Here is a 24,809-nt window from a genome sequence, read left to right as displayed (position 1 = left end):
CTTGAGTTACCAGCCTTTAATTACCAAGGCAGTAATGGGGCAGTAAATGAGCCTCCTCTCTGAACGCAGCTGGAATCCATGCAGTTCTAAACTGGAAGAAGAGATGATCGAAGGAGGCAATATAACATGAGAATGTCCACAGGTTGATGCTAATGGCTAAACTGGCCGTAGATGGTGCTAACCATGAGGTCTGTCCATTGCATTGGAATCCAAGCAAAGTGCGTAAAACCACAGGAGCATGTAATTGGTGTACTAAACTCATTTTCTCATGTTATCACAGCTGGCATCTTCAGGTTATTAAAAGCCCTTAAACTAGCCATCTTCAAAGAGATCTAATTGTCAATATGGTCTTTATACATTATTCCTGTTAGCACAGTGCTAAAGAGATATAAACAGGCACTAAAATTACATAAATTTTCTCTATGTCACTTTCTTCTTTCAAGTTCATAGGACAGTAAATGTTAATGAGGGAAAAACACTCTTTGGCCCTTGGCACTCTCATTAATGAACAGGGCAATCAGCTCCTAAGGAATAATTTATTGACATTACAATCTGAATCAGATTTCCAAAGGCAGTTAATTTATTAGTACCCAGGAGTTTGGGATCTTTGTGTGTGTGAGTGGCCCTACTATTATTCTTTTGCTTAAATTAGAAATAAAAGAAGAGGCGCAAGATGAGACACAAGATGAGACATATTAACCAGTTTATTATAGGCCCGGCAGAGTAGAGAGACTAAGAGAGAAGAGGAACAGGGTTAGTGGCTGACCACCATGGCCAGTCCCCATAGAGAGGCAGAGAGCATAAGAAAAGAGACAGAAGAAGAGAAGAGAAGAGAAGAGAAGAGAAGAGAAAAGAAAAGAAAAGAAAAGAAAAGAAAAGAGATTGTAAGTGGGCAGGGGTCTGTCTTTTAAAAGGGTCCTTTGCACCTGCATGCAGACTTAGTTTCCATGGAACCCTGGGCTGACCAGGGTACTGCCTGAGTGGGTTCCAACAGTAACAGAGGCAGGCCAGCATTATGCCTGAACCTTTCACCTACAAACAAGACTATTTCCTGAAGTATGAATGCTATCAGAACCAGGAGAACAAGCCAAAGGTCTGACATTTTTGGAGAAGCAGAACCCACTTGTTGGACAGGGTCGGGACACTTCGAGAAAGGCTTTCAACTCATTGATGGACAGTTTTAGTTGTTAACTAGAAACAAGCTAGAATGACCTAAGAGGAGAGGCTCAGTGAGGGTTTGTTTAGATCAAGTCGGCCTGTGGGTATGCCTGTGGGGGATTATCTTGAGTATACTAAGTGTGGTGAAAGGACCCAGTCACCACGTCACCATTGCCATGATGGGAGATCCTGAACTATGTGAGTGGAGCAAGTGAGTTGAGCACAAGCATGCGTGCACTCACTCATTCTCTCTCTGTTCCTGCCTGTGGCTGTGGCATGCATGCATGTGCTCATTCTCTCTCCACTTCTGCCTGTGGCTGTGCCTCCAGGCCCTGCCACAGTGACTTCCGTGAAGTGATGGATGATAGCCTGGATGGATGAGAGCTAAAATAAACCCATTCTCCCGTAAGTGGCTTTTATCAGTGTGTTTTCTCACAGCAACAGAAGCAAAATTGAGACCAAGTCTGATCCTATTTTCCCACTACCACCACATCTCTCTCCAAATTCTCCTCACCAAGAGAAATAGGGAGAGTCAGAAGAAATGAAATCACAGGTAGCTCCTTCACAGCCTTCTAAAATGAGGGGAAACACCCACCAGATGGACCAGCAGGTACTAGGAAGGGTAAGGTATCAGCCTAACATCCACAGTTATTAAGAATTCACTACAGGCTTATCTTACATGACATCAGCCCTCCTCTAGGCCACATCCTTTATGTGAACAAATGGTTGTAAATGAAGAATAATGAAGGGCCCAGACTCACTCTTCACTCTTCAATATGGTTGGTGCCCTCCCTTTTTACCAGGGTCCTCAGGGTATGCCTGCCCTGTCCTTCCCAAGTGACCTCTTCAGCTGCACTAACCTGCCCAGCCCCGGATGGTCATACGGGAAGGCAAGTATTCCTCATCCGTTCTGCAGTGAAGCTTCCTGCCACTGGTCCCTGGTGTATGCAACTGATACTCAGGAGCCTGAGCTATCTGAAGTGTGGAATATGCCTAATCCATCATCAAGTCAGGCCTTTGCATCCACTCATGTTCTCAGTTAAGAACATGGATCCATGGCTGTCCGAGGGATGAGGCAGACCCAAGAGATGGCTCTGAAGCTGAACTTGGACTCACATATGGACAGGGAGGCACATGGACTCCACTTCCATTAGAACACTCTCCATTAAGAAAGGCTCTCACACTCGTGTCAATGGTTCCTGGAACAGTTCTGCACCCGGATGCGGTGCATTTGGGGCTTCTACTGAGGTCTGTCATATGTCCATGTGTTTGGCTCCATATGTTTTCCACCACCAGATAATTAAACAGTTCTTTCCAAACCCTGGGGGGTCATCTCTGAATCACCGCATACCAGCTAAGTAGATTGAGTGCTTGGGCTCCACCCATCCTTTCGAAATCTGTGCGTAACACCAGTTCCTGATGTAAATAAATCGCTGTGCTGTTTTAAAAAGAACTATGCATATTTTCAAAGGTGCAGAAGGTAATCTAGATAGGTTGTAACACATTTGGATGCTGATGCAGCTTGCCTGCATGTATTGGTGAAAATAAAGTATTTATTCAGTTATTTAGTTAGTTGCATCCAACCGAGTCTGGAGTTTGTGTAAGTACTGTCGCATGACTATGCACAGGGTTATTCTAAGTACACCACTTTTTAATGCTATTGCTGCAACTATAATAGACACCAGCTATCAATTAGGATAATGCTTTATTTACTTTATATATCAAGGAAAAGCCATTTGGTTAAAATTACCTACTATATCTCAATTACATTATACTAGGAAACCAGCTATTATCTTTTGGGATAAAAATCTGGAATAAAGCAGTTCAGTTAATAATCTTGACAAGTTTAAGATGAAATAACCCTTTGTTCTCACATTTAAATACTTCATATTTTTAGTATGTTTGGGAGCTAATAATAGAAACACATAGCATGTGCTAAGACAATGGAGTCCTCTTTGCTCTACAGCAAAGACTGGAGCCTGGATGCAGGCTTGTGGCCTTCACAGAGCAGTCAGCTCTGGACTATGTAGCTTGCTGTAGTTCTGGGGGTGGCTGTGAGAGGCTTTTACAGTCACTTTAGTTCATTTTGCACTTTTCTGCCTTCTTTCTGGTCACTTCTTTGCTTTGGCAGCAAAAAATGAAATAATAGCATGTAATATTATCATTTTATCAGGAGCTAGGTATTGCCATAAATATGATTTCTAGGCAAAGAAACCTTTACCTTATTGTTCAACTTTTCAAATTTATAGATAAAAACAAAATTTTTACAGATTTATCATATAATATCCGGTGTTTTGATATTAAGGTAAATAAGTCTTAAATGTCTTTATAGAAAACATAATTTACATATATTTAATACATTTAATTTAAAGAGGCATCTAAAATAATTTTATATTATAGCTTTAATATTTTATTGATGACTAACTGCTTAAGATCTAGAATACTGATGCTTTTTGCATGCATTCATTCATTCATTCACCAAGTATTTACTGTCATGATGTTCCATGAACTGTGAGAGACAGCAAAGACAGAACTGTGAAGAAAATATAGAAAAAATCCCTGTCAAGTGGGGTTCACATCCTGGTCAGTTGGCAGGATTTAAATGTGTCCCCAAATTTCACACGTGGGCAATTTGTCATCAATGCAGCAGTATTGACAAGTGGGACTTTGGGAGATGGATGGGTCATGGATGAGTGGATTTATGACTTACTGAAAGGGAGGCTAGGTGATAGAGTGGTTCTCTAGACTGCTGCTGTCTTGTGCCACAAGATACTCTCTGTTGTGTTGTGATGAAGCAAGAAGCCCACCACACACACCTAAGCATACACACACACACACACACACACACACACACACACACACACAACTTACACACACATACACCACACCACACATATGCATGCACACACACCAGCACACACATCACACCACACACACAGGCACACACCTCATACCACATCACACACACACACACACACACACACACACACACACACACACACACACACACCACACCAGATGTTGAGCAGATGTCAGTCATGCCTTTGGGTTTCTCAACCCCTAAAGCATAAGCTAAGTAAACCTCTATTGTTTATAAATTACACAGTCTTAGGTATTTTGTTAAGAAACAGAAAACAAACTAAAAGAGTATACAAGATGTTGCCTCTATGACAATAGACCTCGGAGTCTGTAAAACACAGCTGCTGTGGTTTAGATTGCTTTGTACCTTGCTCAGGGGCCAGCCGTTACTTGTTGACAGCACAGTCTCTCCTTTTGATCTGGGCACAACTGTAAGACTTTCCTTAAGCAACTGTCTACTGAAACAACAGCTCATTGCATGCCCTCCCAGTGCACGGGGTCTTTCTTTGTTCTCTTCAGTGGTTCATGTGATTCAATTCTAATATGACTCTGTCAGGATCAAAGGGCTCTGTGCCATTCTTTCTCTATGAGGATAAAATGGATCTATGTGCAAATGGGACTCCAGAAGAGCAGCAAGCAATGTCATGTACTAATATTACAAATATGATGCCTCTGATGGTTGCAGTAGCCTTTCCTAATAATCCTCAAAATTTTTAAGCAGAATTCAGAAATACAAACCAAAGCTTTTTAAAGGGAGAAAAATCAGTTTTCCAAAATTCTTATGGTTTTGCTTTTCCTGAAGTCCTGGGGATTGAACCTAGGGCCTTGAACATGCTAAGCAAGCATTATACCCCAGCCCTTCTATTTTGTGGCTGTTGTCAAAAATTGTTTGTAGGAATCCAGACACGATGGAATTCTGAACGGCACCCAAGGAAACAGTGGTAACTAAGATGAAAGGGACATCTAGGATTCATTTATAGACTCATCAGACCTGGGAACCAGACAGGGGTCACCAGGGAGACGTGTAGTTAAGAACTCCAGTTCTGGGTTGGATCCTCCTCCTTAGTGTATTCATCTGGAAAATAGTGTGCATAGCCCAGGGCTGTGAGGTTGAGATGGATGAGTACAGGTTAACAGCCTATAGTGTACCGGGCTCACAGTAAGCATGGGGTAAATGTTAGTGATTTTGATCTCCATCTCTTTGTTTAGGCTTTTCTTTTCCTTTCCTCTCTTTTCTTTTCTTTTTCCAAGACAGGACTTCTCTGTGCAGGCCTAGCTGTCCTGGAACTCACTCTGTAGATCAGGCTGGCCTCAAACTCAGAGAAACATCTGCCTACTAGGTTAAAGGTGTGTGCCACTGTGGCCCAGTGCTTCTTCATTTAGTTTTATATATAAACAAGACAATAAAGCCCTACAAAAATTTAAGTGAATAGTAGTTAGAAGCAAAGCCAATGCCTAGTCAGGGGTTCCAATTCTCATCCTATTTTTCAAACCTCTCTCCCCCATGTCTGTGTGCTTAACAAATGGAAAGACATATTAACTCATGTAAATCACAATGGGACTACACAATTACTTATTCCTTTCACCTCTCCAGAATGAAGGACTCCAAGCCTCTCTGCCCAGGATTGTGGCCCACACTTCAAAGTTTAAGTGCTAACAGCGCAAGGGTTCCCTTCCTCACCTTAAACTTGTCGACTTCAGCCTTGGAACACGTGGCGTGGTAGGACAGCACCTGATGCGGGAGAGGACAGAATGTCAGTAATGGACATGACAGGCTCGTCTCAAATTTTCTTCCCTTGAAAATGGCTTTGCTAACATATGCCACCTTGGCTTGATAGTGGATTTCAATGTATAACAAGAGGTTTCTATGTGCCATAGACTAAAGGCTGGCTACGTTACACCAGTATTTGTCAAAGGAACACTGTGGAGGTCAAGACCGCGGTCACCAGGGGTTGTAAATATCTACTAAATCTTTCTGCACTTACCAACCTCGGAGAATCACAGTTTGCCTCTGAATTGTGGCTCAGCATTTCCCAAATCTAATTAACCTTAGAACTCTGCTTTAGATCATATAGCAATGTCACAAGCATGCCAACCTAATAAGCCATTGACCAAGAACTTTTGAGAAATGCTGATGCAGGTGAAAGCACACAGCCTAGGAGGCAGCGCCCCACAGTGGTTGAACGCAGTGTGTGCAGCCACGTTGTCAACGGCTTTGCTTCCCAGCCCTGTGAACTTGGGCTCCTTGGGACGACTTTGTAAAGCGGCATAATAGCAATACTATGGAGACACCTCATGTAGAGGCTCCACCTGAAAACCCCAGTCGGGGCCATTTTTCGTGATTTTCAACAGGAAAAATTAGAATGCACTATAGTATCCGTAACAACTTCCTAAAACGTGCTTATTAACGGGTGCCGCAGAGTTCACAGGTGTGTATGAAACAAGGAACATGATGGCCAAATACAATAATGTTTAAATGAAATTTGTATCGTTTACTGGAAGCAAATTCTTTGTCTCCTACTGTGAACACTTTTCTCACTGACTTCTTTCCCCATAGCTTTCCCAATTGCCTTTGACTTTCAGAAGGGACTCACAAAATATTACATTGTGAGATAAATAATATTTATAAGGCTTGATTATTAACAACAATGAGTTTCTACTGGTAAATGTTAATTGTAACGACATTATCTGGGGTGGGTTTGTATTTCACTGAGTTATTAGGGAAATTGAATGTTATAGTACATTTCAATTATCCAGCATACAATTCACTTATGTTGATTATATGAATCGTCAATTAAAAGTCTACCCCATATATATATTATATATATATATATTATATTATATATATTTGGCTGAATATCACATATTATTATTTTCATTGATTCAATAGTTTTTCAATAAAAAATCTGTTCTTTTGGTCCTATTTTATTAGGGTAAACTCTAAGTTTATTGTTATTTTACATTTTCTTATGGTGTTTGCAAGTTCTTTTTGCACAGTAAGTATTTAAAATCAGCTGTTAACCTAAAAACCAAAACCAAAAACTTCAATTTGAATCTCTGCCACTAGGTGGTGCTCAGCCAGGCTTTTAGCATGTGACTAAGGCATGCTACCACTTTCCTTAAACTAATTTTCCATTTTCTTTATTATTAAAAAAGAAAAAAAAGCCTATCAATGATTCTAAATTATAACTATTTGAATCAGTGAAGCAAATAACTACTATAGACTAAGGTTCTCTGCTCACTTACAATTAATTTCTCTTTTCTTTTTCTTTTTAATTGTACATTTTAGAATCAAGCTTTATAATACATATGCATATATATTCTTGAACATTACTTCCCTGTCTATAGTGCAATCATATGCTTTTGTTTACTTGTTTTTAAGAGGAGGGCTAGCTGCCTCAGACTGTCAGTGGCTGAGACTTACGGACGTGTGAATTGTGCCTGAATTTTTAAATTAGCATACTTGTCCATTTTTATTATTATTGCTTCATGTATCTTTTCGAAGAAGCATTTGTTCATCACTGAAGTTATTGACGTGTGTGTATGTTTGTGTGTGTGTGGGCGTGCATGCGTGCACAACTTGTCCTGTCTTCCAGAAGTTTCTTGTTTGCTTTTTATGTTTATGTCTATGATAAATCAAAACTGATTTTGTGCATAGGGCAAAGACTAAGACTTAAGAAAATAAATACTTTGGGTATGTTTCCAGGACTATTGGGTTTTCCTTGTTTATTTTATTTAATTTGACAAATAATATAATCAAGAAGCTTTGGTTTGGCCCTTTAAATCTTATCTTCTATTACATGACTCAGAACCATGAGGAGGAATCAGGCTCAGAATACTTTTGGTTTGTTTTGCTTTTCTGAGACAGAATTTCACATTATATTCCAAACCATCCTGGAATTCATGATGTAGCCAAGCTGACCTCAAACTGGTGAAGATCCTCCTGCCTCAGACTCCTAATTGCTGAAAATCTATATGAGCTGCCATGTTTGACTTCAAGAATCTTTCAACCACTTTCTGAAAGTTCCAGCACCATGGAGACAAAAGTAGCAAGTCCCCTCTAGCAAACCCCAGAAAAGCAGAGATAGAGAGGCAAGCTACTCAAGACAAATAGATCTGTGTTTTCTCAGGGTTATTTCAGCTGTATTTCTCCAAACACTTCTTGCTATTTAGTTCTAAAGGACTTTGTAGACTGCTTAAGGAGGATTTTTTTTTCAGTGCTGTGTTGGTTTGCATGATAATTGCCCTCACAGGCTTCTATGTTTGTTTGCATCATGGTGGGGAGCATGGCAAGGTGCTGGCTATATCTTGATTTGCAGGCCACAGGACACTGGGCAGTATCTTGAGCATAGGAAAACTCAAAGCCTACTCCCACAGTGGCACACTTCCTCCAACAAGGCTGTACCCACTCCAACAAGGCCACACCTCCTAATAGTGCCACTCTCTATGAGATTATGAGGACCAATTACATCCAAACTACCACAGGTATCAAATTCATGTAATCAGGTTTGGTGGCAAGGACCCCGAAGTCCTGGGGATCTCACTAGCCCTGCTTCACTGTTTCAAAAGCATCTAGAGATACTGCTAATGTCACTTAGAACTTCATCATCATGACCACTGGGCCACCTTCATCAGTCTCAATGCTACCCTCACCACTGCACTGACATCTTGACTCAAACTTGTAATTTTTTATTGGCAAATCCACCAACAGATGTTCACATGCTCTTGTGTGGCAGAACTGAACCCAGGGTCACACCTTCTTTCTTTCCTTTAATGCCCCTCACTGGTCTTTTCTGGGCACACATTGTTTGGGTTTTCATCGTATTTCTCTGGTCCTTCTGTTGCTTTTTCCCTTGCTTTCCTCTTTCACTCTAAATGCAGTGGTTTTCTATGACTGTTCTCTTTCTCAACCATGCTACATCACCCTATAGCTTTTCCATAACTCACCAGTGTTGGCAGTTTCTAAATTTAGTGGGAATCTGTCCTTACACTTCTCACTCATATTCACAATGACATCATCATGAGTTCCCGTTGGGTCGACTCACTGGCAACTCAAGTAGACAGAAGACTACTTAACATGTCTCAAACACACATGTTGATTTTTTTCCATACATGTTAGACAGAACAGCACCCTGAAACTCCAACTCAAAAGGCCATCATGTCCATCTCACAAGACATTCCAGTACCTGTTAACATGTTATAGTAGATGGCAAAAAGAAGTGTCCACGAAAAAAATTAACATTGATAAGTAATTAAGTGCGTCTAGTGTATCCAACAGTCTTTACAAGTGTAAGAAGGGAGGGAGGAAGTGTCAGATGATGTGGTGTGACACTTGACCAGTCAGTGAAGGGTAGAAGATGGGCCATAGCAATGAGGTTAGCTCTACAAGGCAGAAAGGCCAGGGACACAGACGTCTGTTAACATCTCCGGAGGAACAAAGACCTTCCTACACCTCGGTTTTAGCCTTGTAAGGTCTCTTGTAGACTTATATGAACTCCAGAATTACAATGTAATAAATATGTGTTATTTTAATTCACTGAGTTGTGGTGAATTCATTACAGCGTCAAAAGGAAACTAATGTTTTATACAAATCTTTTTCTCCCAGAGACTTTCTTGGCTCCATAAGTAATACCCTATCCAGCAATTTATTTAAACCAGAAACCCCAGGATTATCCTTGACTTTTTCCTCTGAACTCTTTTCTCATACCAAATGTATCAGAAAAACATGACGTCTCCACTCTTAGAACTCCACCTCTTCTGAAATTCAGCCCATCATAGCCTCTCAGTTGGGATAATGACTCTAGTCTCTATGTAACCATCAGATAGAGTAATCTCACACAAGTCAAAATCCTATTGTTCTGTCCCTAGATGAAAACCCACCATCGGATTCCCACCCATCTGCCATATTTCCTCCAACACTGCCTACAGATCGCTTACAGGTTTTAGGTTAATGGGGTAATTCAACACTGCGCAAGGACCTAGTAGGTCCTGTACCATTTGGCCATAGGCACCCTTCCAACTGCCCTTAATGCCACTTGTCCTCTTCTGTCTTCTCCAATCCCACTCACCTACTTTTGGATCTTTAAAACATCAAGGTCCTCTTCACCTGGGAGCTCCCTCCACCCTCATTACTGGCAGGGATCACCTTTTGAGATTGGATTGATTTTCACTTCTTCAATAAGATCCTCTCTGATCACTTCAAGAAACCATTTCTTCCCCGCTTGTATCCTTTGAATTTTGAGGATGCTTTCTCCATCACTTATTGCCAGTGTTCCTACCCCCACCCACCCAAAGCTCAAGCTCCATTACTGTGGCTTGGGTCTGGAATGTCCCTCAGGAGCTCAGTGAAGAAGTTGGGTTCTTAGTGGGTGGTAGGATTGGGAGATGGGGCCTGGTTGGAAGAAGTAGGCCCCTGGTGACACACTTTTGAAGGGTATATTTTGTGCTTAGCTTCTCTACTCTGTCTCCCTTTGCTTCACAGGTGTCTTTAGTTGAGCAGCTTTGCACCAGCTGTACTCTCAGTCTTGCCTCAGGCCACGTGATCAGGAAACCATGAGTCTTTGTTTCCCTCTGGTAATTTGTTATAGCAACTAAAAAGCTGATTGACAAGACCATGAAATTAAAGATTAGCTTTAGTTTTGAACACCAACGTATACTCTGTCCTTAGGAGTATGCGTTAAACTTAGTTGTCACTTGGTATATCTGATGGGTTGACATATAAAACATAAGAACATTTGAAAGAAAATAACCTCTATCTCCCATGTTCTTCCTGGCATCATTTACCAGCAGGTTGAAGCAGTGCTGTTTCCTTGCTGAGATGATGATAGACACCACAAATGAGCATGAACTCAGCAGTGTGGGTAAGAGAATCATAGAAGGCAAATACAGAGATGGCTAGTTAAAACTGTATTTCAGATCAGCAACGAATTCTTACATAATTTGAGATGTATTTTTATACTAAAATCATTCATCTTTAACCTGAAGTTTCAATCTACCTACTATCCCGTGTCACATGGTAACCCTACTTCTCCCTGATCCAAGTTAACAAATCTATAGGCAATATTGAGCTGAATTCCAAGGTCCTCATTTTCTTTTATTCATCCCCACATCTCCCAGAGACTTTTTCCTTCAGAATGTTTAATCTGGATGTTTACCAAGTGCTTTCAGTCTGGAATATTTTCCACGATGCTTCTGTTATGAGCTGAATTGTGTCTCTCACTTGGCCAAATTCACATACTGAATCTCTAGCTCTCAGAATGTGACCATATTTGGAGACAGGATATGTAAGGGGGTAATTACGGTGAAATGAGGTCACATTATTGCACCCAGTTCACTGTGAGGGGTGTGCTTACAAGAAAAGGACCTTAGGACATAGGGCACAGACAACAAGCAGAGTAAGGAGTGACCATGTAAGGACACATCAAAAGTGAGCCATGAGCCAGAGAAAAAGGTTGCAAAAGAGACCAAACCACTGGTGTCTCTTGACTTGACCTCAAGACTCAAAATTAATTTCCAGTGTTTAAGCCATCCAGCCTGTGGTATTTTGTTACATTACAGCAGTCCTCAAAAATGAATAGAACTGCATAACCTCATTAGCCTACCATCTGTGGCAGAATTGCAGGAAAAAGAACAGAAGTAATTTCCTATTGCTTCCAGCCCAGTCAATCTTCAAAAGAAAATCATCACTGTTTTATATATGAATAAAATTATATGGCACAGCTGACAGCCAAAAATCAAGCCAATTTCTATAGTCAAGAACAAAATTTAACAAAATATAAATATATACATTTTATTATTTTTGAGCATTCTTGGATAAGCAAAAGGATCTGTCTACAATTCCAGGCTATATTAATTAAAAAAAAAAAACTACAGAGTTTCCCAAGCTTTCTACTGTATAGCAAGGATCAAGGTTCATCAGACAGTTTGAACATTAACATGTTTGTGTGATCAGATAAAAAAAAGTTTCATTGATTTTGTCTTAATAGTTTAGAAGAAAAAATTACAAAATGGAATAATAATATCCACACTGTCTTCATCTATGAGAAATGTTGGTAGGTTGTGAGGGGTTGGCCATAATATCAACAGTAGTTAATTTTTTTTGACAGCTAAATAAAATTTGTATAAAGTTTACACAGGAAAGTAAACAGCTGATCCCTGGGACACTTGAACCAACATTAAACTTTCACAAGAAAATTTCTATCCCAGATGGATTTATCTTTTGTGGCACCATTAATTTAGAAAGCATTTGGAAGTTGAAACTAGTAACTCAGTTTTGTTGATGAGCTCTGACTTACGAATTCTTTACAGTTCTCAAATAAATCACTATTGGCAAAACCCCGCCACTTTAATTAACTTTGGGTTTGAACTAGTTCCTAGCAAAACAGAATGAAGCAAGATAAGGCCATTATCAAGCCTGGGGAAGGCGGAAGAAAACAGTCATGCTTTTGTGTCCAGTTTGCACAGCAGGAAAAGACAATTAACTCTATTTCAAGAGAAGAGCAATGGACAGAGCTACAAAATAGGACTAGTGTGCCAAGCTTTGTCCTCTGCTGCCTGTGGTTCAAGACCTGAGCCAAATGCTTGTCTTGCAATTCCAGGAACTAACTTGGTTGAGGGCAGAGCTCCTGTCCCAGTCATTCTCAGGGTTAATTGGGTAGCCAGTCATTTGCTTCTGAAATGAGAAATAAGCCTCCGCAGAAGTACCAGAAGCACCGATGTAAAGAGCCTCTTCACAACTGGAGGAGCAAAGGCCCCGTGAGGATCCAGACCGGCTGTCTCCCCCTGCAAGGGGCTGCATGGCTCTTTACTGATAGGCTGATGACTCTGGTGGCAAAGTGGCTCTCGGTGACACATGAAATGAAACAGACACTGCACTTTTCCTAAGCTGATCTGAAGCAAAATCCCGAATAATTTCTATTGAAGAGCCCTGAAATAATAAAGTTTGCCATCATCAGTAATCCTCCAGCCAAGAAAGGTGACACTCTCCCCACAGAAGCCAGTGTCCTTGGGATGACCTGACAGAAACATTATCTAGCTGTGTGGAGATCTATATTCCTGGACTGAAAAAGAGAGAGAGAGAGAGAGAAAAGAGTTGACGACAGGATTTAAAACATGATGACTGAACAGTTGCATTGAGAGTGATCTGTTTCTATTGCCAAATATTTCAGAAACTGCCCTGTTGTCTAATGGAATAAATGTTCAAAGAACTACTTCAGATAACTGCCCGCCCTATAATTCTTCAAAATGTATGCCATATTTTTTTTAAATCCATGGATTTAAATTTTTTGAATTTAAAGTAGAATAAAAAAATAACTTAATCTGGAATAATAAATGAAATATTTACTTATTATCTTGATGGCTTTAGGATCGGCTGCTTTTTAGCTAAGGGAGAAGGGTTACATGTGCCGCTCATAGCAACATGTATTTATGGTGTATCCTTCTGTAACTAAATCTTTGTGGTAAGCACTTTAGGCATCTTTTTTGACATCCCGATTCTGGTGGTTTGGATAACAATTATTCCACATGGTCTTGGGTATTTGGATTCTTGGTTCTCACTTGGTGGTGCTGTTTGGAAAGGTTTAGGAGATACAGCCTTGCTGCACAAAGTATGTCATGGGTGGTGGGCTTTGAATTTAAACACCTCAATCCATTCCCAGTTAACTGTCTCTGATTCGTGTTTGCTGTTCACAATGTGAGCTCCCAGCTTCCTGTTCCTGCCAACATGCCTGCTGCTTGTTACACTGCCTCTACTCTGCTATCATGGACTCCACTCCTTCTAGAACAGTAAGCCAGAATGAACATTCTTCCTTGAGTTGCCTTGGTCTTGGCATTTTATCACAGCAACAGAAAAATAACTAATATACTGGCAGACACATTTCATGTAGGGCCTCAACTTACTTGATTGTTCCTTGTTACCTAGATTAAAAATGCAATATTAAAGACTACACTCCAAATCTCCATCTAAGTTTTAAAATACTCCCTTAAAATGGACCCCTGTTCAGTGCCTATCGACTCATGCGTAATGACAGGATGATGTCATGTGTTGCTGCCTTAACTGTTTTGTGTCTTTGCCCCCCAAGTCACTAAACATCAGAGCCTATGTATTTGCCAGAGGTGAAAGCTCTGCACCTTCCCTCAGAGTATTTCATGTGCAGACTAAGAAGGCCATCTGTCAAAGGTAGGGTCTCTTATGTCTTCTTCATTGAGGGAAAAGTTTGTGCTGGCTTCACTAATAATGCAATATACACAGTGTTGCTCTGAAAATTGTTCTGGGCCCAGTAATAAGAGCCTAGAAGCTTCCATTTCCTGGTTCTTGAAATGTTTCCTCCTGTAGCCACGAGCCACTGTACAGAAAGACCATTTACCCTGTAAAGAACTCCAGTCACATGGAGAGACCGAGACGTTGAGACACCAAGTAGAAAGATATAGAGTCCCAAAAGTCCATGAAGCCCTACAAATGTATGAGTGAGGAAGCCATCTTGAAATGGAACCTCCAGCCTATCACGTCTAAGCTCCTAAGCTGGTACAACGAGGATATGAAATGATATACCCATCCAAGCTTTCTGGAAGTCTGGCCCCCTAATACTATGAACAAAATACAACAGTTTTACATGCTTAGATGCACCACATCTGGACAGTGATTAAAGTACTGTAAAGAACAGACCAGGATCAAACTTCCCCTGACACATGCTGCCTCTGCCTTTCATGGAGCTCAGTACTCAGTACTCTTCATCTTTAAAGACCTAGGTAAAGTTGGCCTTAAACCTCTGGAAACCATGGAGATGCGAAGCTGTTAGGCAAATCTATGTAAATCTTGACTGTGTTTAAATCTCACCTTAGCTTTAAGTTCTTTCATATTCTGACTTATATGATCAACCTACTGAATGTGAACGTCAGCCCCTCCTCACTCTCCACTCACATCAAGCATTTGTAAGTTCAGTACAATATAAAGGTTTCTTCCCTTCCTACTCTCCTTCCTTCCTTTTCCCCTCCCCCATCTCTTTCCTCCATCCCTTCTCCTTTTCTCTCACCACTCTGTGTCTTTCTGGAAAGACAATGCAGTTTCATCAAAACAAACAAGTAAATACTGCAAATTCAGTATCAGTTCTACCTTCCTCTAAACCCTGGCCTTTCCCATGGGCTATCTCATTGACCTTCCACCCTTGGAACACTTTACCAACCCTTCCCCTCATGTGACCCCTCACTGGCCATTAATCCATAGACTCAGCCCCTATCTCTATTTACTTCTCTCCCATGTAATCTCTTTTCCCTTTTCTCCCTGTCCTTACATTTTGAATGTAAAATCACAAAACTCCCTCCATTTCTCATACAGAATGGTTTTCTTCATCCTCTGACGGGTGTAGTTAGTACTTACTCTTTTATAATCTATATTGTTCCAAGATGGCTTGTCAAGGGTTTTTCCATTGAAATCTTTTGATAGAATTCCAAGTCCTCTGTTTCCATCAATTTGTTATATTTCACAAGCTCTTCTATGCATCTTAACTCATTTACCCTCTAGTGGGTTGCAGACTCTAGACTATATCAGATAGCTCCAGATTCAGTTGCTCTGAGTGGGGCCGAGAATTTAAATGTTCAGCAAGTCCCAGATAAAGCTGATGCTGCTAGTTGGGGGTAAATTCTGTGAAAACCACCAGCTAAAATCTACCCATGCACTGCATTGTTAAGATGGCCTGAATTTGCTCTACTAGAGGCTACAGGTTGGATGTGAGCAGAGAGGAGGAAGGAAAAGTTTGACTGTATCTTCTCCCAAACCCCAGTATGATCTGAATAGCTTTATTCATGAAGGATGGAAATTTTCTTTAGTTATTTTAATAACTATGCTTTTTTTGTGCCTGGGTTTCTTTTCATTCCCTATTTCTATTGAAAATGAAGATAAGAAACCACTGTGAAATCTGTTTTGATAAATGTCTCTACAAAGCCCCTTGACTTACAATAGCAATCTGATTAACATGCTATTCCAAACCATGCAGTCATGTGAGTGACCCACCATATCTCTGAGCAGAGAAACCAGACTTCATCTTTGAGTTACTTGTAGAATGAGTTCATTGTCTCCTTGTCTGTGGGGTCAGTAGTAGCACTTAATTTTGTTTATGTAGAATAATTCTTTAATGAATTACCACTGAGAATTCTCAAGGCAGGCCATTTCCTTCCAGTAAGCAAACTTTGTTTTCTTAATTGTCACCACTTGGGAGGTAGACATTGGAAGCAGAACAGCTTGGCCTTTCAGCTCATTGTCTCATTCTACTAACCTTATAATCTTGGCCTAATTTCTTAATCTAAGGCAAGGTTTCCTTGTGAATAAAAGGGAGGAGATACCTCCCCTTTCCAATTATATTCCACCAGCCAGAGTGTCTTAGTCACTGTTCTATTGCTGTGAAGAGACACCATGGCCACCGCAACTCCTACTAAAAGAAATCATTTAATTGGGGGCTTGCTTATAGTTTCAGGAGTTTAGTCTATTATCATCATGTTGGAGAGCATGATGGCATGCAGTCAATACTGGAACAATAACTGTGAGCTACATCCTGACCTACACACATGGGCAGCAGGAGACACTGGGCTTGGCCTAGGCTTTTCCAACTTCAAAGCCACCCCCACTGACACACTTCCTCCAACAAAACCACCCACACCTTGTAATCCTTTCAATAGTACCACTCCCTGGTGACTAAGCATTCAACTATGTGAGCCTATGGGGGGGGTCATTCTTATTAAAACCACCACATACAGCAAGTTATAAGGTCCCTTTAACTCCAATCACAGAGGAAGAGTAACCCTGGGTCCCTGAAAGGAGAGGGTTGGAAATACTTGATGGTGAGCCAGAATGGGTACCATGAAGGATGGGCAAAACAAATAGCAATTTAGAATTGTAAATTGGTATTATGTCTAAAACCATGGCAAACGAGCCCAGTACATTGATTCTATTACATGGATTTTGTGGTTTACTTAATGTTTTTATTCCCAATTCCTTTCTGTATTATAAAGATTGTGTTTGGTAGATAAGACCTCCAAGTGAGATTATAGTGTATTGTATGCATTTTAGATATTGTTTATGTTTAACATATATGGTATATATGGCATTTGGTTATTGGATATGATTGCATTGATTAAACACATTGCAATACCCATGAAAAAAGACATTATAAGAGACAGGTAAGGACTGGCTTATTTCTGTTACATAACTGTCAGGAAATACCTATTCATCTCAATCATTTAAATGTCATTAGGATGAAAGAGACAGCCATTTTCCTTGGAAAAAGTTTCACATGGCAATGATTTTTCTATTTTTCTAAGTTCCCACTCGTCTGTCACAAAGGATCTCAACCATTAACACTGAAATTAAAGAGGTTTTTGTGATTGATTCTTGGTGTGATTCAACTCAACTCTCTACATATGCATATTGCACTATAATTTATGTGTTTTAAAATAAGTGCTCCCTTCCCACAGCTGCAGAATTTCTTACATTCTGTTTTAGAGTGAGGCTGTTTTTCTTAATCATGAAGGTTATTAAACGTATTAGTGTCTCACAAATGCTTTTCTAATGAACTCCCTGATTGCTTGTTTCTCTTGTTTGTTATGAAGAACAGAGAACACTGTAGTCTCTTGGACTAATTGAGCAAAGTTGGATTGATTATCGCTATTTCTAAAATAACTGTAAACATGTGCCAAGGTTTTCCAAACCTAAAATTCATATATCTGGGACTATTAGTAGTTGGACTTCTTTTAATACCATATTTCTGAATATTCCAGTACTGAATATGTATTTATATTTTATATTCATCTCTTCTCATATTTTTCTGCATAATCAAAAGGGCTACTCGAGTGGTTTGTCATTTTAGAGAGACACATTGCTTGCATTGATTAAAGAAGAACACTGTCTGCTTCCTTGAAGAGGTGAACTGTCTATCTCCCTGCCCCCCTGCTCACACACTGAAACCACTAGCTAAGAGAAATAATCCCGTCCTGAAGTTGTTTTTCTCAGGCTTTAGTCACAAGGATGAAAAGTCATATGATGGAAGAAAGGAAGTCTAAAAGAAAGTCTGAAGATGCAATTTCCCATTGTGCTAAGAGCCAGAGCTGGTGGAGTTGATGGGGTTATTTCTAATTTATTTATTTTTATTTAACTAAAATGTGCATGCCATAGTATGTGTGTGGAAGTTATAGGACAAAACAGAGGATTTGGTTCTCTCCTTCTACCTGTGGATCCTGAGGGTTGAACTCAGGTTATCGGACTTGGCTGCAAGTGCCTTTCCAACCGAGCCATCTCACCAGCCCCAATTTAAACAGAATTGCCCACCAACTTGTTTCTGAACAGTATAAATGTTGCAGGAAGGACTTGTGGATATCTGGGGTTGGGTGTGGGGTGCAAGTGCAAAGGTCCTGTGCGAGGCATGTGTCTAGCTTCTTCAAGGACAAATGAGGAGGCCAATGACATAGAGAGAGTAAAGGGGAGTAAGAGAAGATTGGGGAAGAAGCACGCACGGAGGTTTTGAAAATCGTTGTACTTTGGCTTTTGGTTAGTACAAATAGTGGAGGTTCTTCCTGCAGACAAGGTTAATTGCTAAGTATGGTCCATCTAATTGACCTCAATACGTCCACTAAGCTAAGGAGCCCCTTCCCTCCTATGCAAAGAAATGATGGAAGTTTCTCCTTCATCTCTGTCCAGTTCAGGGCTGCTGTTAACTGAACAGAGTCATAGGAGATGGGCCCTTTGGGGGAAATAATCTCAAGCCTTAACAATCAGGATATGACCTCTTGTCCTACCACACCAGTGCAGTTCTATGGCAGGAGATATATGAAATGACTTACTAACATCTCTATGGACCCTTTATAGATTTTATGTCCCCAAATTCCCTAAGCTCACTGATGACATTAAATGGGCTTATTCCCTAGATTTGGCCTCCTCTGGATGCATCTCTAGGTGGAGGCTGTAGGGCTACGGATAATATATAAACTATGAAGTGCAGACTTTATGTGAACCTAGTGTGATGTGAGGGGTTTGGAAGGAGGGAGGCAGGTGGTGGCAATCTCTTGTGAATGGTCCTATCTGCTTGAATCCTGTTATGGTTTACCACACTCAGAAAGCATTATGTATTCCCTTTCTGCCCTGGTATAAAACACTACCAAAATTCTTCATATGGTCCCCAAAGCAAATACCAGTTCCTATAAGGATGAGCAAACTCAGGCTTCACAAGCTAATAATGATGGCAAGACAAGTCTGCAAGGCAAGACAGGGCAATTCTGCTACAGAGGTTGTTTTCTTTCCCAACCTGACTCAGCTCATTTAAGACTCAGAATTAGATTTAAACAGGACTGAATTTCGAGTTGCTGGAGCATCACGGAGAATCTAGCTTAGTCCTAGATTCTGCACTGTAAAACCCAAAGCATTAGGCTTGCCGAAATCGTCCCATGCTGATAAGCCAGTGCTTTTCAAGAAAGCTCAAGAAGAGAAAGGGAATACATTTCCACAGGGTTTTCATTCACTTTTAAATCTATGGACCTTCCCCAGTGTCCTTAGTCACTGTCCTCATCATCTTCCCACCCAGAAGTCCTGTGCTAAGCAGGACCTTAAAGATGCTTCACATCCCATTTCCATTATGACCACCATGGTCCCAGGGGTGAACACAGCCCTGCAACTGAGAAGACAGTCTCCAAACAATCCTTTGTACCCCAGATGCACAAAAGGGGCCCTTGAAACTGAGACCTGAGTTCGAAAGTGGATCTGTAGCTGACTGAGTAATGTGAACTATAAAACACATCCCAGCAAGTTTCTAGACCATACTGAGCCTCTGTCTGCTCATTTGTCAGGTGGGAACCTTACTATCTTCTCTGTGATGTTTTGGTAAAGGTTCTATGAGATTGTTCTATAAGGCACATCACACAGTGCTGGGCACAGGGAGACATACAATTAATGAAGGGCCTTTACAAGCACCCAAAACATCATACCACAAAAGAAAAGAAATGGAAATATAAGCCACCAAAGGGGAAAGAAAAAATCCAAACACACCCAGCCAGACACGTGTAACCAAGTAATAGTTACTTCCTTAGGTTTCCATGGGAACCATGTTTCATTACTCCAAACATCTGTTGTGTTTGGGAACTCGGTCCACAGTCCTGAAGCACATTTGTTAGACCACAGCAGTGGTGACAAATCCTATAAAGATGGATTTGATTTTGGAGAACTACCAAATGCTGTTCAGCAGGAAATAAAATGAAAACAGTCGACTTTTTGTTAGAGACACAGTTATGTTTACAAAGCACTGACATCAATCTCTCTCTAGATGGCAGAATGATCCCTCTAAAATGTCAAACGAATCCCATTCCCCTTCTGTTGAAGGCTCCTCAATCATTCTCTACTACTCTTAGAATCAAGTTCAAGTCCCTTCGTGCAGCACCTCTCTTGTGACCCTCGCTTTGCAGACTCATGCTTGCCTCTCTCCTGGTGCGCAGAGATGTTCGGTTGCCCTGAGCAGCTTGCCACCCCAGTCCTTCCCACTGTCACTGAGGCTTTCTTTCTCCAGGGAGCATTCCTCAGAATTGCCTCTCAAAATTGTCTAGCTCACTACTTGTCACCCAAAAGTTACCTTCTCTAAAATTTGTCACTATAAAGCTCTCTGAATCAGATGCTTCACCTACACGTGGCACCTACATCTGTCCTAAACGTGTCAGACAGCACAGCAATCACACTTTCCCTTGCCTCTGTCCTCTTAGAGCCCGAAGTTATGTGACACATTATACGGTGTCTTGTATCATTGACAAGTATCCAGTATGTTTTGCTAAGGATAAATTTTTTAGATTACTGGAGGTGATTTGTTCCTGTGGTGGTTTGACTAAGAATGGCACCCATAGATTCATATGTTTGAGTGCTTAGCCACCAGGGAGTGGCACTATTTGAAAGGATAAGGAGGTGTGGCCTTCTTAGGGCAAGTGTGTCATTGAGGGTGGGCTTTGAGGTTTCGACAGTTCATGTTAGCCCCAGGCTCACCCTCTCTGCCTGCAGATCAGGATGTAGTTCTCAACTATTTCTCTAATCCCATGCTTGCCATACCTGCCACCATGCTCCCTGTCATGATGGTAATGGATTGTAAGCTTTCTGAAACTGTAAGCAAGCCTCTAGTTGAATGTTTTCTTTTATAGAATTGCCTTGGTCATGGTGTCCCTTCACAGCAATAGAACAGTGACCAAGACATTAATGGTTTTGCCATATAAACCTCAAAGATCCCATTGACGTGTTTGAGATATGCATAAATGATTATAGGGTTATTAGAAATGCATCACTTATTCATTTGTGTGTGTATGTTTATATACATGTATGTTCATGTGTGCATGTGTGTACACAATGACTGTGGAGGCCAGAGTTAAACCCTGTATGTTATTCTCCAGACACTCTATAACTTATATATTTAAGACAGGGTCTCCCATTGAGCTTGAGCTTGCCTGGACAGTGAGTCTGAAGACCCACTGTTCCCACCATCCTAGTGCTGGGATTGTAGGCTCACACTTGAACCCAGATTTGCACGAGGTTTCTAGGAATCAAACTCAGGTTCTCATGCTTCTGTGCAAATGCTTTAGTGACTGGACCACCTTCCAGCCTCCATACAGCGAACAAATACTAAGTAATTCATATAGATAGTTCCCCTTCAAGGAAATGGAACAAAACGCCACTCTTAGGGATAGCTTTGCATCAAGTTCTGTCCAAAGAGTACAGTAAAGAAAGGAGAAACTAGAGGATCTTGATAGCTGGGAAACCTTACATACTCTACCCCAGCCAGGCATCGAGGCCAAGAATAGTGTAAGTCATTCTGATGGGACAGCATCCTTGATCTGATGTGATGAAAACAGCCTATATCATCAGTGCCCTTCCTCACTAACATCCATCCTGAGAAAACAGCAGTAAATTCCAGAATGCCTGGCAGTGGTACTCCAAAACGCTGACACATGAACACATGAACATACAAGCAAAGCTAAATGGACTGAATAGTTAGTTATGTAGCAGACGTGTGTGTGTGTGTGTGTGTGTGTGTGTGTGTGTGTGTGTGTGTGTGTGTTATAAAGAAGTGATCATGAATTGGTGGTTGGTGGGCAAGAGAGGAGTTTAAAGGAAAGAGGGGAAGGCAAAAGTGATGTGGATACAGTGCTCATGTTTGAAGTTGTCAGAAAAATTAACAAAATTACTAGCCTCCCCCCCCAAAATGACTGTTTTTAAAAAAGGAAGTCATGAAATGCTGACAGCCAAGAGGAGCCCAAGGAGACACCATATCTAGGGGCAACAGGGAATCTTGGATGGGACCCTGAACAGGAAAAGTTTTTGGTAAAGAGCGAAGAAAGGCTAATAAAGCAGGGCTCTAGTAAACAGTAGCGGAGCAATGCCAGTTCGTAACTACAGCAAACATATACTGTGCTCACGTAAGATGTTAAAACAGGGGAAATAGAGTGCAGGGCAAACAGGGACTTTAAATTATCTCTCTAAGTTCTCTATAAATATGAAACTGTTCTACACATCACATATATGCATGGCATTCTCAAACAATCAATAAAAACAAAATATCTTTCTTGAAGTGTAGGGAGCTGGAGAGGTGGTTCCAGTTAAGAGCACTTGCTGTTTTTCCAGAGGACCTGAGTTTGGTACCCAGCACCCATACCAGGTGGCTCACAAACAGCTATAACTCCAGCTCCAGGGGATCCAATGCCATCTTTTGACCTCTGTGGTCACCAGCATTCATGTGCACATACACACAGACACATAATTAAAAATAAAGCTTTAAAATAAAATAGAATGAAATGCGTTCATGATTCAGCCTCATCTGTAACCCACCACCATGGCTGAGGGAGGCATTGCTGCTGGAGGTGTTATGGGTATCAATGTTGCTCTATAGGAGGTGATGGAGACCAGCCACGATGGCCTAGCACATAGCATACAGGAAGCTGCCAAAGCCCTAGACAATCACCAAGCCCATCTTTGTGTGCTCCCATCCAATTGTGATGAGCGGGTATATGTCAAGTTGGTGGAGGCACCTTGTGCTGAGCACAAAATCAACATGACTAAGACTGATGACAACAAGAAACTAGGGAAATGGGTAGGCCTCTGTATAACAGATCAAGAGAGGAAGCCGTGAGAAGTGATTGGTTGTAGCTGTGGAATGGTTAAGGACTATGACAAGGAAACCCAGGCCAAGGATGGCATTGAAGAGCACTTCAAGTGCAAGAAACGAATAAATAAAAATTTTGCTTCATTTATAAACAAACCAAAATTCAATGAAAGGTGAAAAAATGTTCTAAAAATAAAGTTTACATAAAAAAATAATATATGAGCCCAGGTGGTGGTGGCATACACCTTTAATCCCAGCACTCAAGAGGCAGAGGCAGGCGGATCTCTATGAGTTCGAGGCCAGCCTGGTCTACAGAGTGAGTTCCAGCACAGCCAGGACTGTTACACAGAGAAACCCTATTTCAGAAAAAAACAAAACAAAACAAACAAACAAACAAAAAAACTGGCTGAATGTTGATATAGGTCTCCTAGTTTCCACAACATCTAAATGAGAACATAGAAGTTGTCTCTAAAACTGAATCTAGAATCTGAGTTTTTTTTTTTTTTTTTTTTTTCCCAACTGTTAGACAGATGCACTGGTATTGGGGGGGGGGGGGATGACTCTTGGCTTTGCAGCGTGTAAAGACAAGAAAGAGCTGTTCTTCAAGCAGCCCCACGAGGGCGCTGTTCCTTCTCTGTGTCAGAGCGCTCTCCCAGAGTCCTGGCAGCTCCGCTAATCAATCAATCCCTTCCCCATCCGCTGCCTGCTGAGGAATTTGCTCCCATCTTGGGGGAGTTACTGAACAGAAAGCCCTGGATGACGGTGGGGGCAGGAGACGCTGTGAGTAACTATTACTATCAGTGCCCATGAGCACTGCCCCGCAGTGTGTGCGGGAAGGAGACTCTTGCTGTACTTTATGATTGTAATCTTTGCCTGTACTTTCCTTTTTGTTGCTGTTGTTTTGGTTTTGGTTTTTTGAGACAATGTTTCTCTGTCCTGCCCTGGCTGCCCTGGAACTCTCTCTGTAAACCAGGGAGGATGGCCTCGAACTCAGAAGTCCTCCAGGCTCTGCTTCTGGAGTGCTGAGATTAAAAGAGTCCACCACCGCCTGTACTGGATTCATTTTGCAAGTACTTCCCTCAGGAAGCCTGTGGCCCATGTCCTGTACAAGCACTAGGGGAACCATGGCAAACCAGCCGCATAGACTGGAGTGTGGAAGTGATCTAGAGTTCAGTGGGACCTGGCTGAGGGAAGAGAATCTTTTCAACGCAGTAGGATCACACTGGACCTGCCCTCCCCGCCAGGTGCTTAGGCACTGCCCACATCAACTTGCTCTCCCTTCTATGAATATGACCAAAGGGAATCCAGAGGTCACCGGTGGACCGGCAAAGGCCCCAGGACACACAAAAGGCTTGTGAGTTTGTCCACACTCTTTTTTGAAAACCTACGAGACTGTACCATGTACTTCAGGCATGGGCCATTACCGTCCCAAAATCTCATGCTTAGTGTCCTGACTAGTCTTATATCAACTTGACACACAAACTAGAGGTATCCAAAAGGAGAGAACCTTAATTGAGAAAATGCCTCCATAAGATCTGGCTGTAAGGTATTTTCTTAATTAGTGCTTGAAGGGGGAGAGCCCAGCCCATGGTGGGTGGTTCCAATCCTAGGCTAGTGGTCCTGGGTTCTCTAAGAAAACAGGCTGAGAAAGCCAGGGGTAGCAAGTCAGTAAGCAGCACCTCTCCG

At 41.4% G+C, this 24,809-nt stretch overlaps 1 protein-coding gene and 1 pseudogene across 1 annotated transcript in view; one reads left to right on the top strand and one right to left on the bottom strand.

Annotated features, from left to right (window-relative positions):
- LOC100756511 (dual 3',5'-cyclic-AMP and -GMP phosphodiesterase 11A) overlaps positions 1-24,809 on the bottom strand; it is a 361,367-nt gene that overhangs the window by 133,163 nt on the left and 203,395 nt on the right. The window contains exon 10 of the mRNA XM_027420128.1: positions 5,699-5,749. Within this exon, the coding sequence (XP_027275929.1) occupies positions 5,699-5,749 (51 nt within the window). The remainder of the gene's footprint in view (positions 1-5,698; positions 5,750-24,809) is intronic.
- On the top strand, positions 22,854-23,300 carry LOC100768416 (annotated as a pseudogene).

Source organism: Cricetulus griseus, chromosome 6 (genome assembly GCF_003668045.3).
Source record: "Cricetulus griseus strain 17A/GY chromosome 6, alternate assembly CriGri-PICRH-1.0, whole genome shotgun sequence".
Lineage (NCBI taxonomy): Eukaryota > Metazoa > Chordata > Mammalia > Rodentia > Cricetidae > Cricetulus > Cricetulus griseus.
This window is presented reverse-complemented; position numbering and strand designations above follow the sequence as displayed.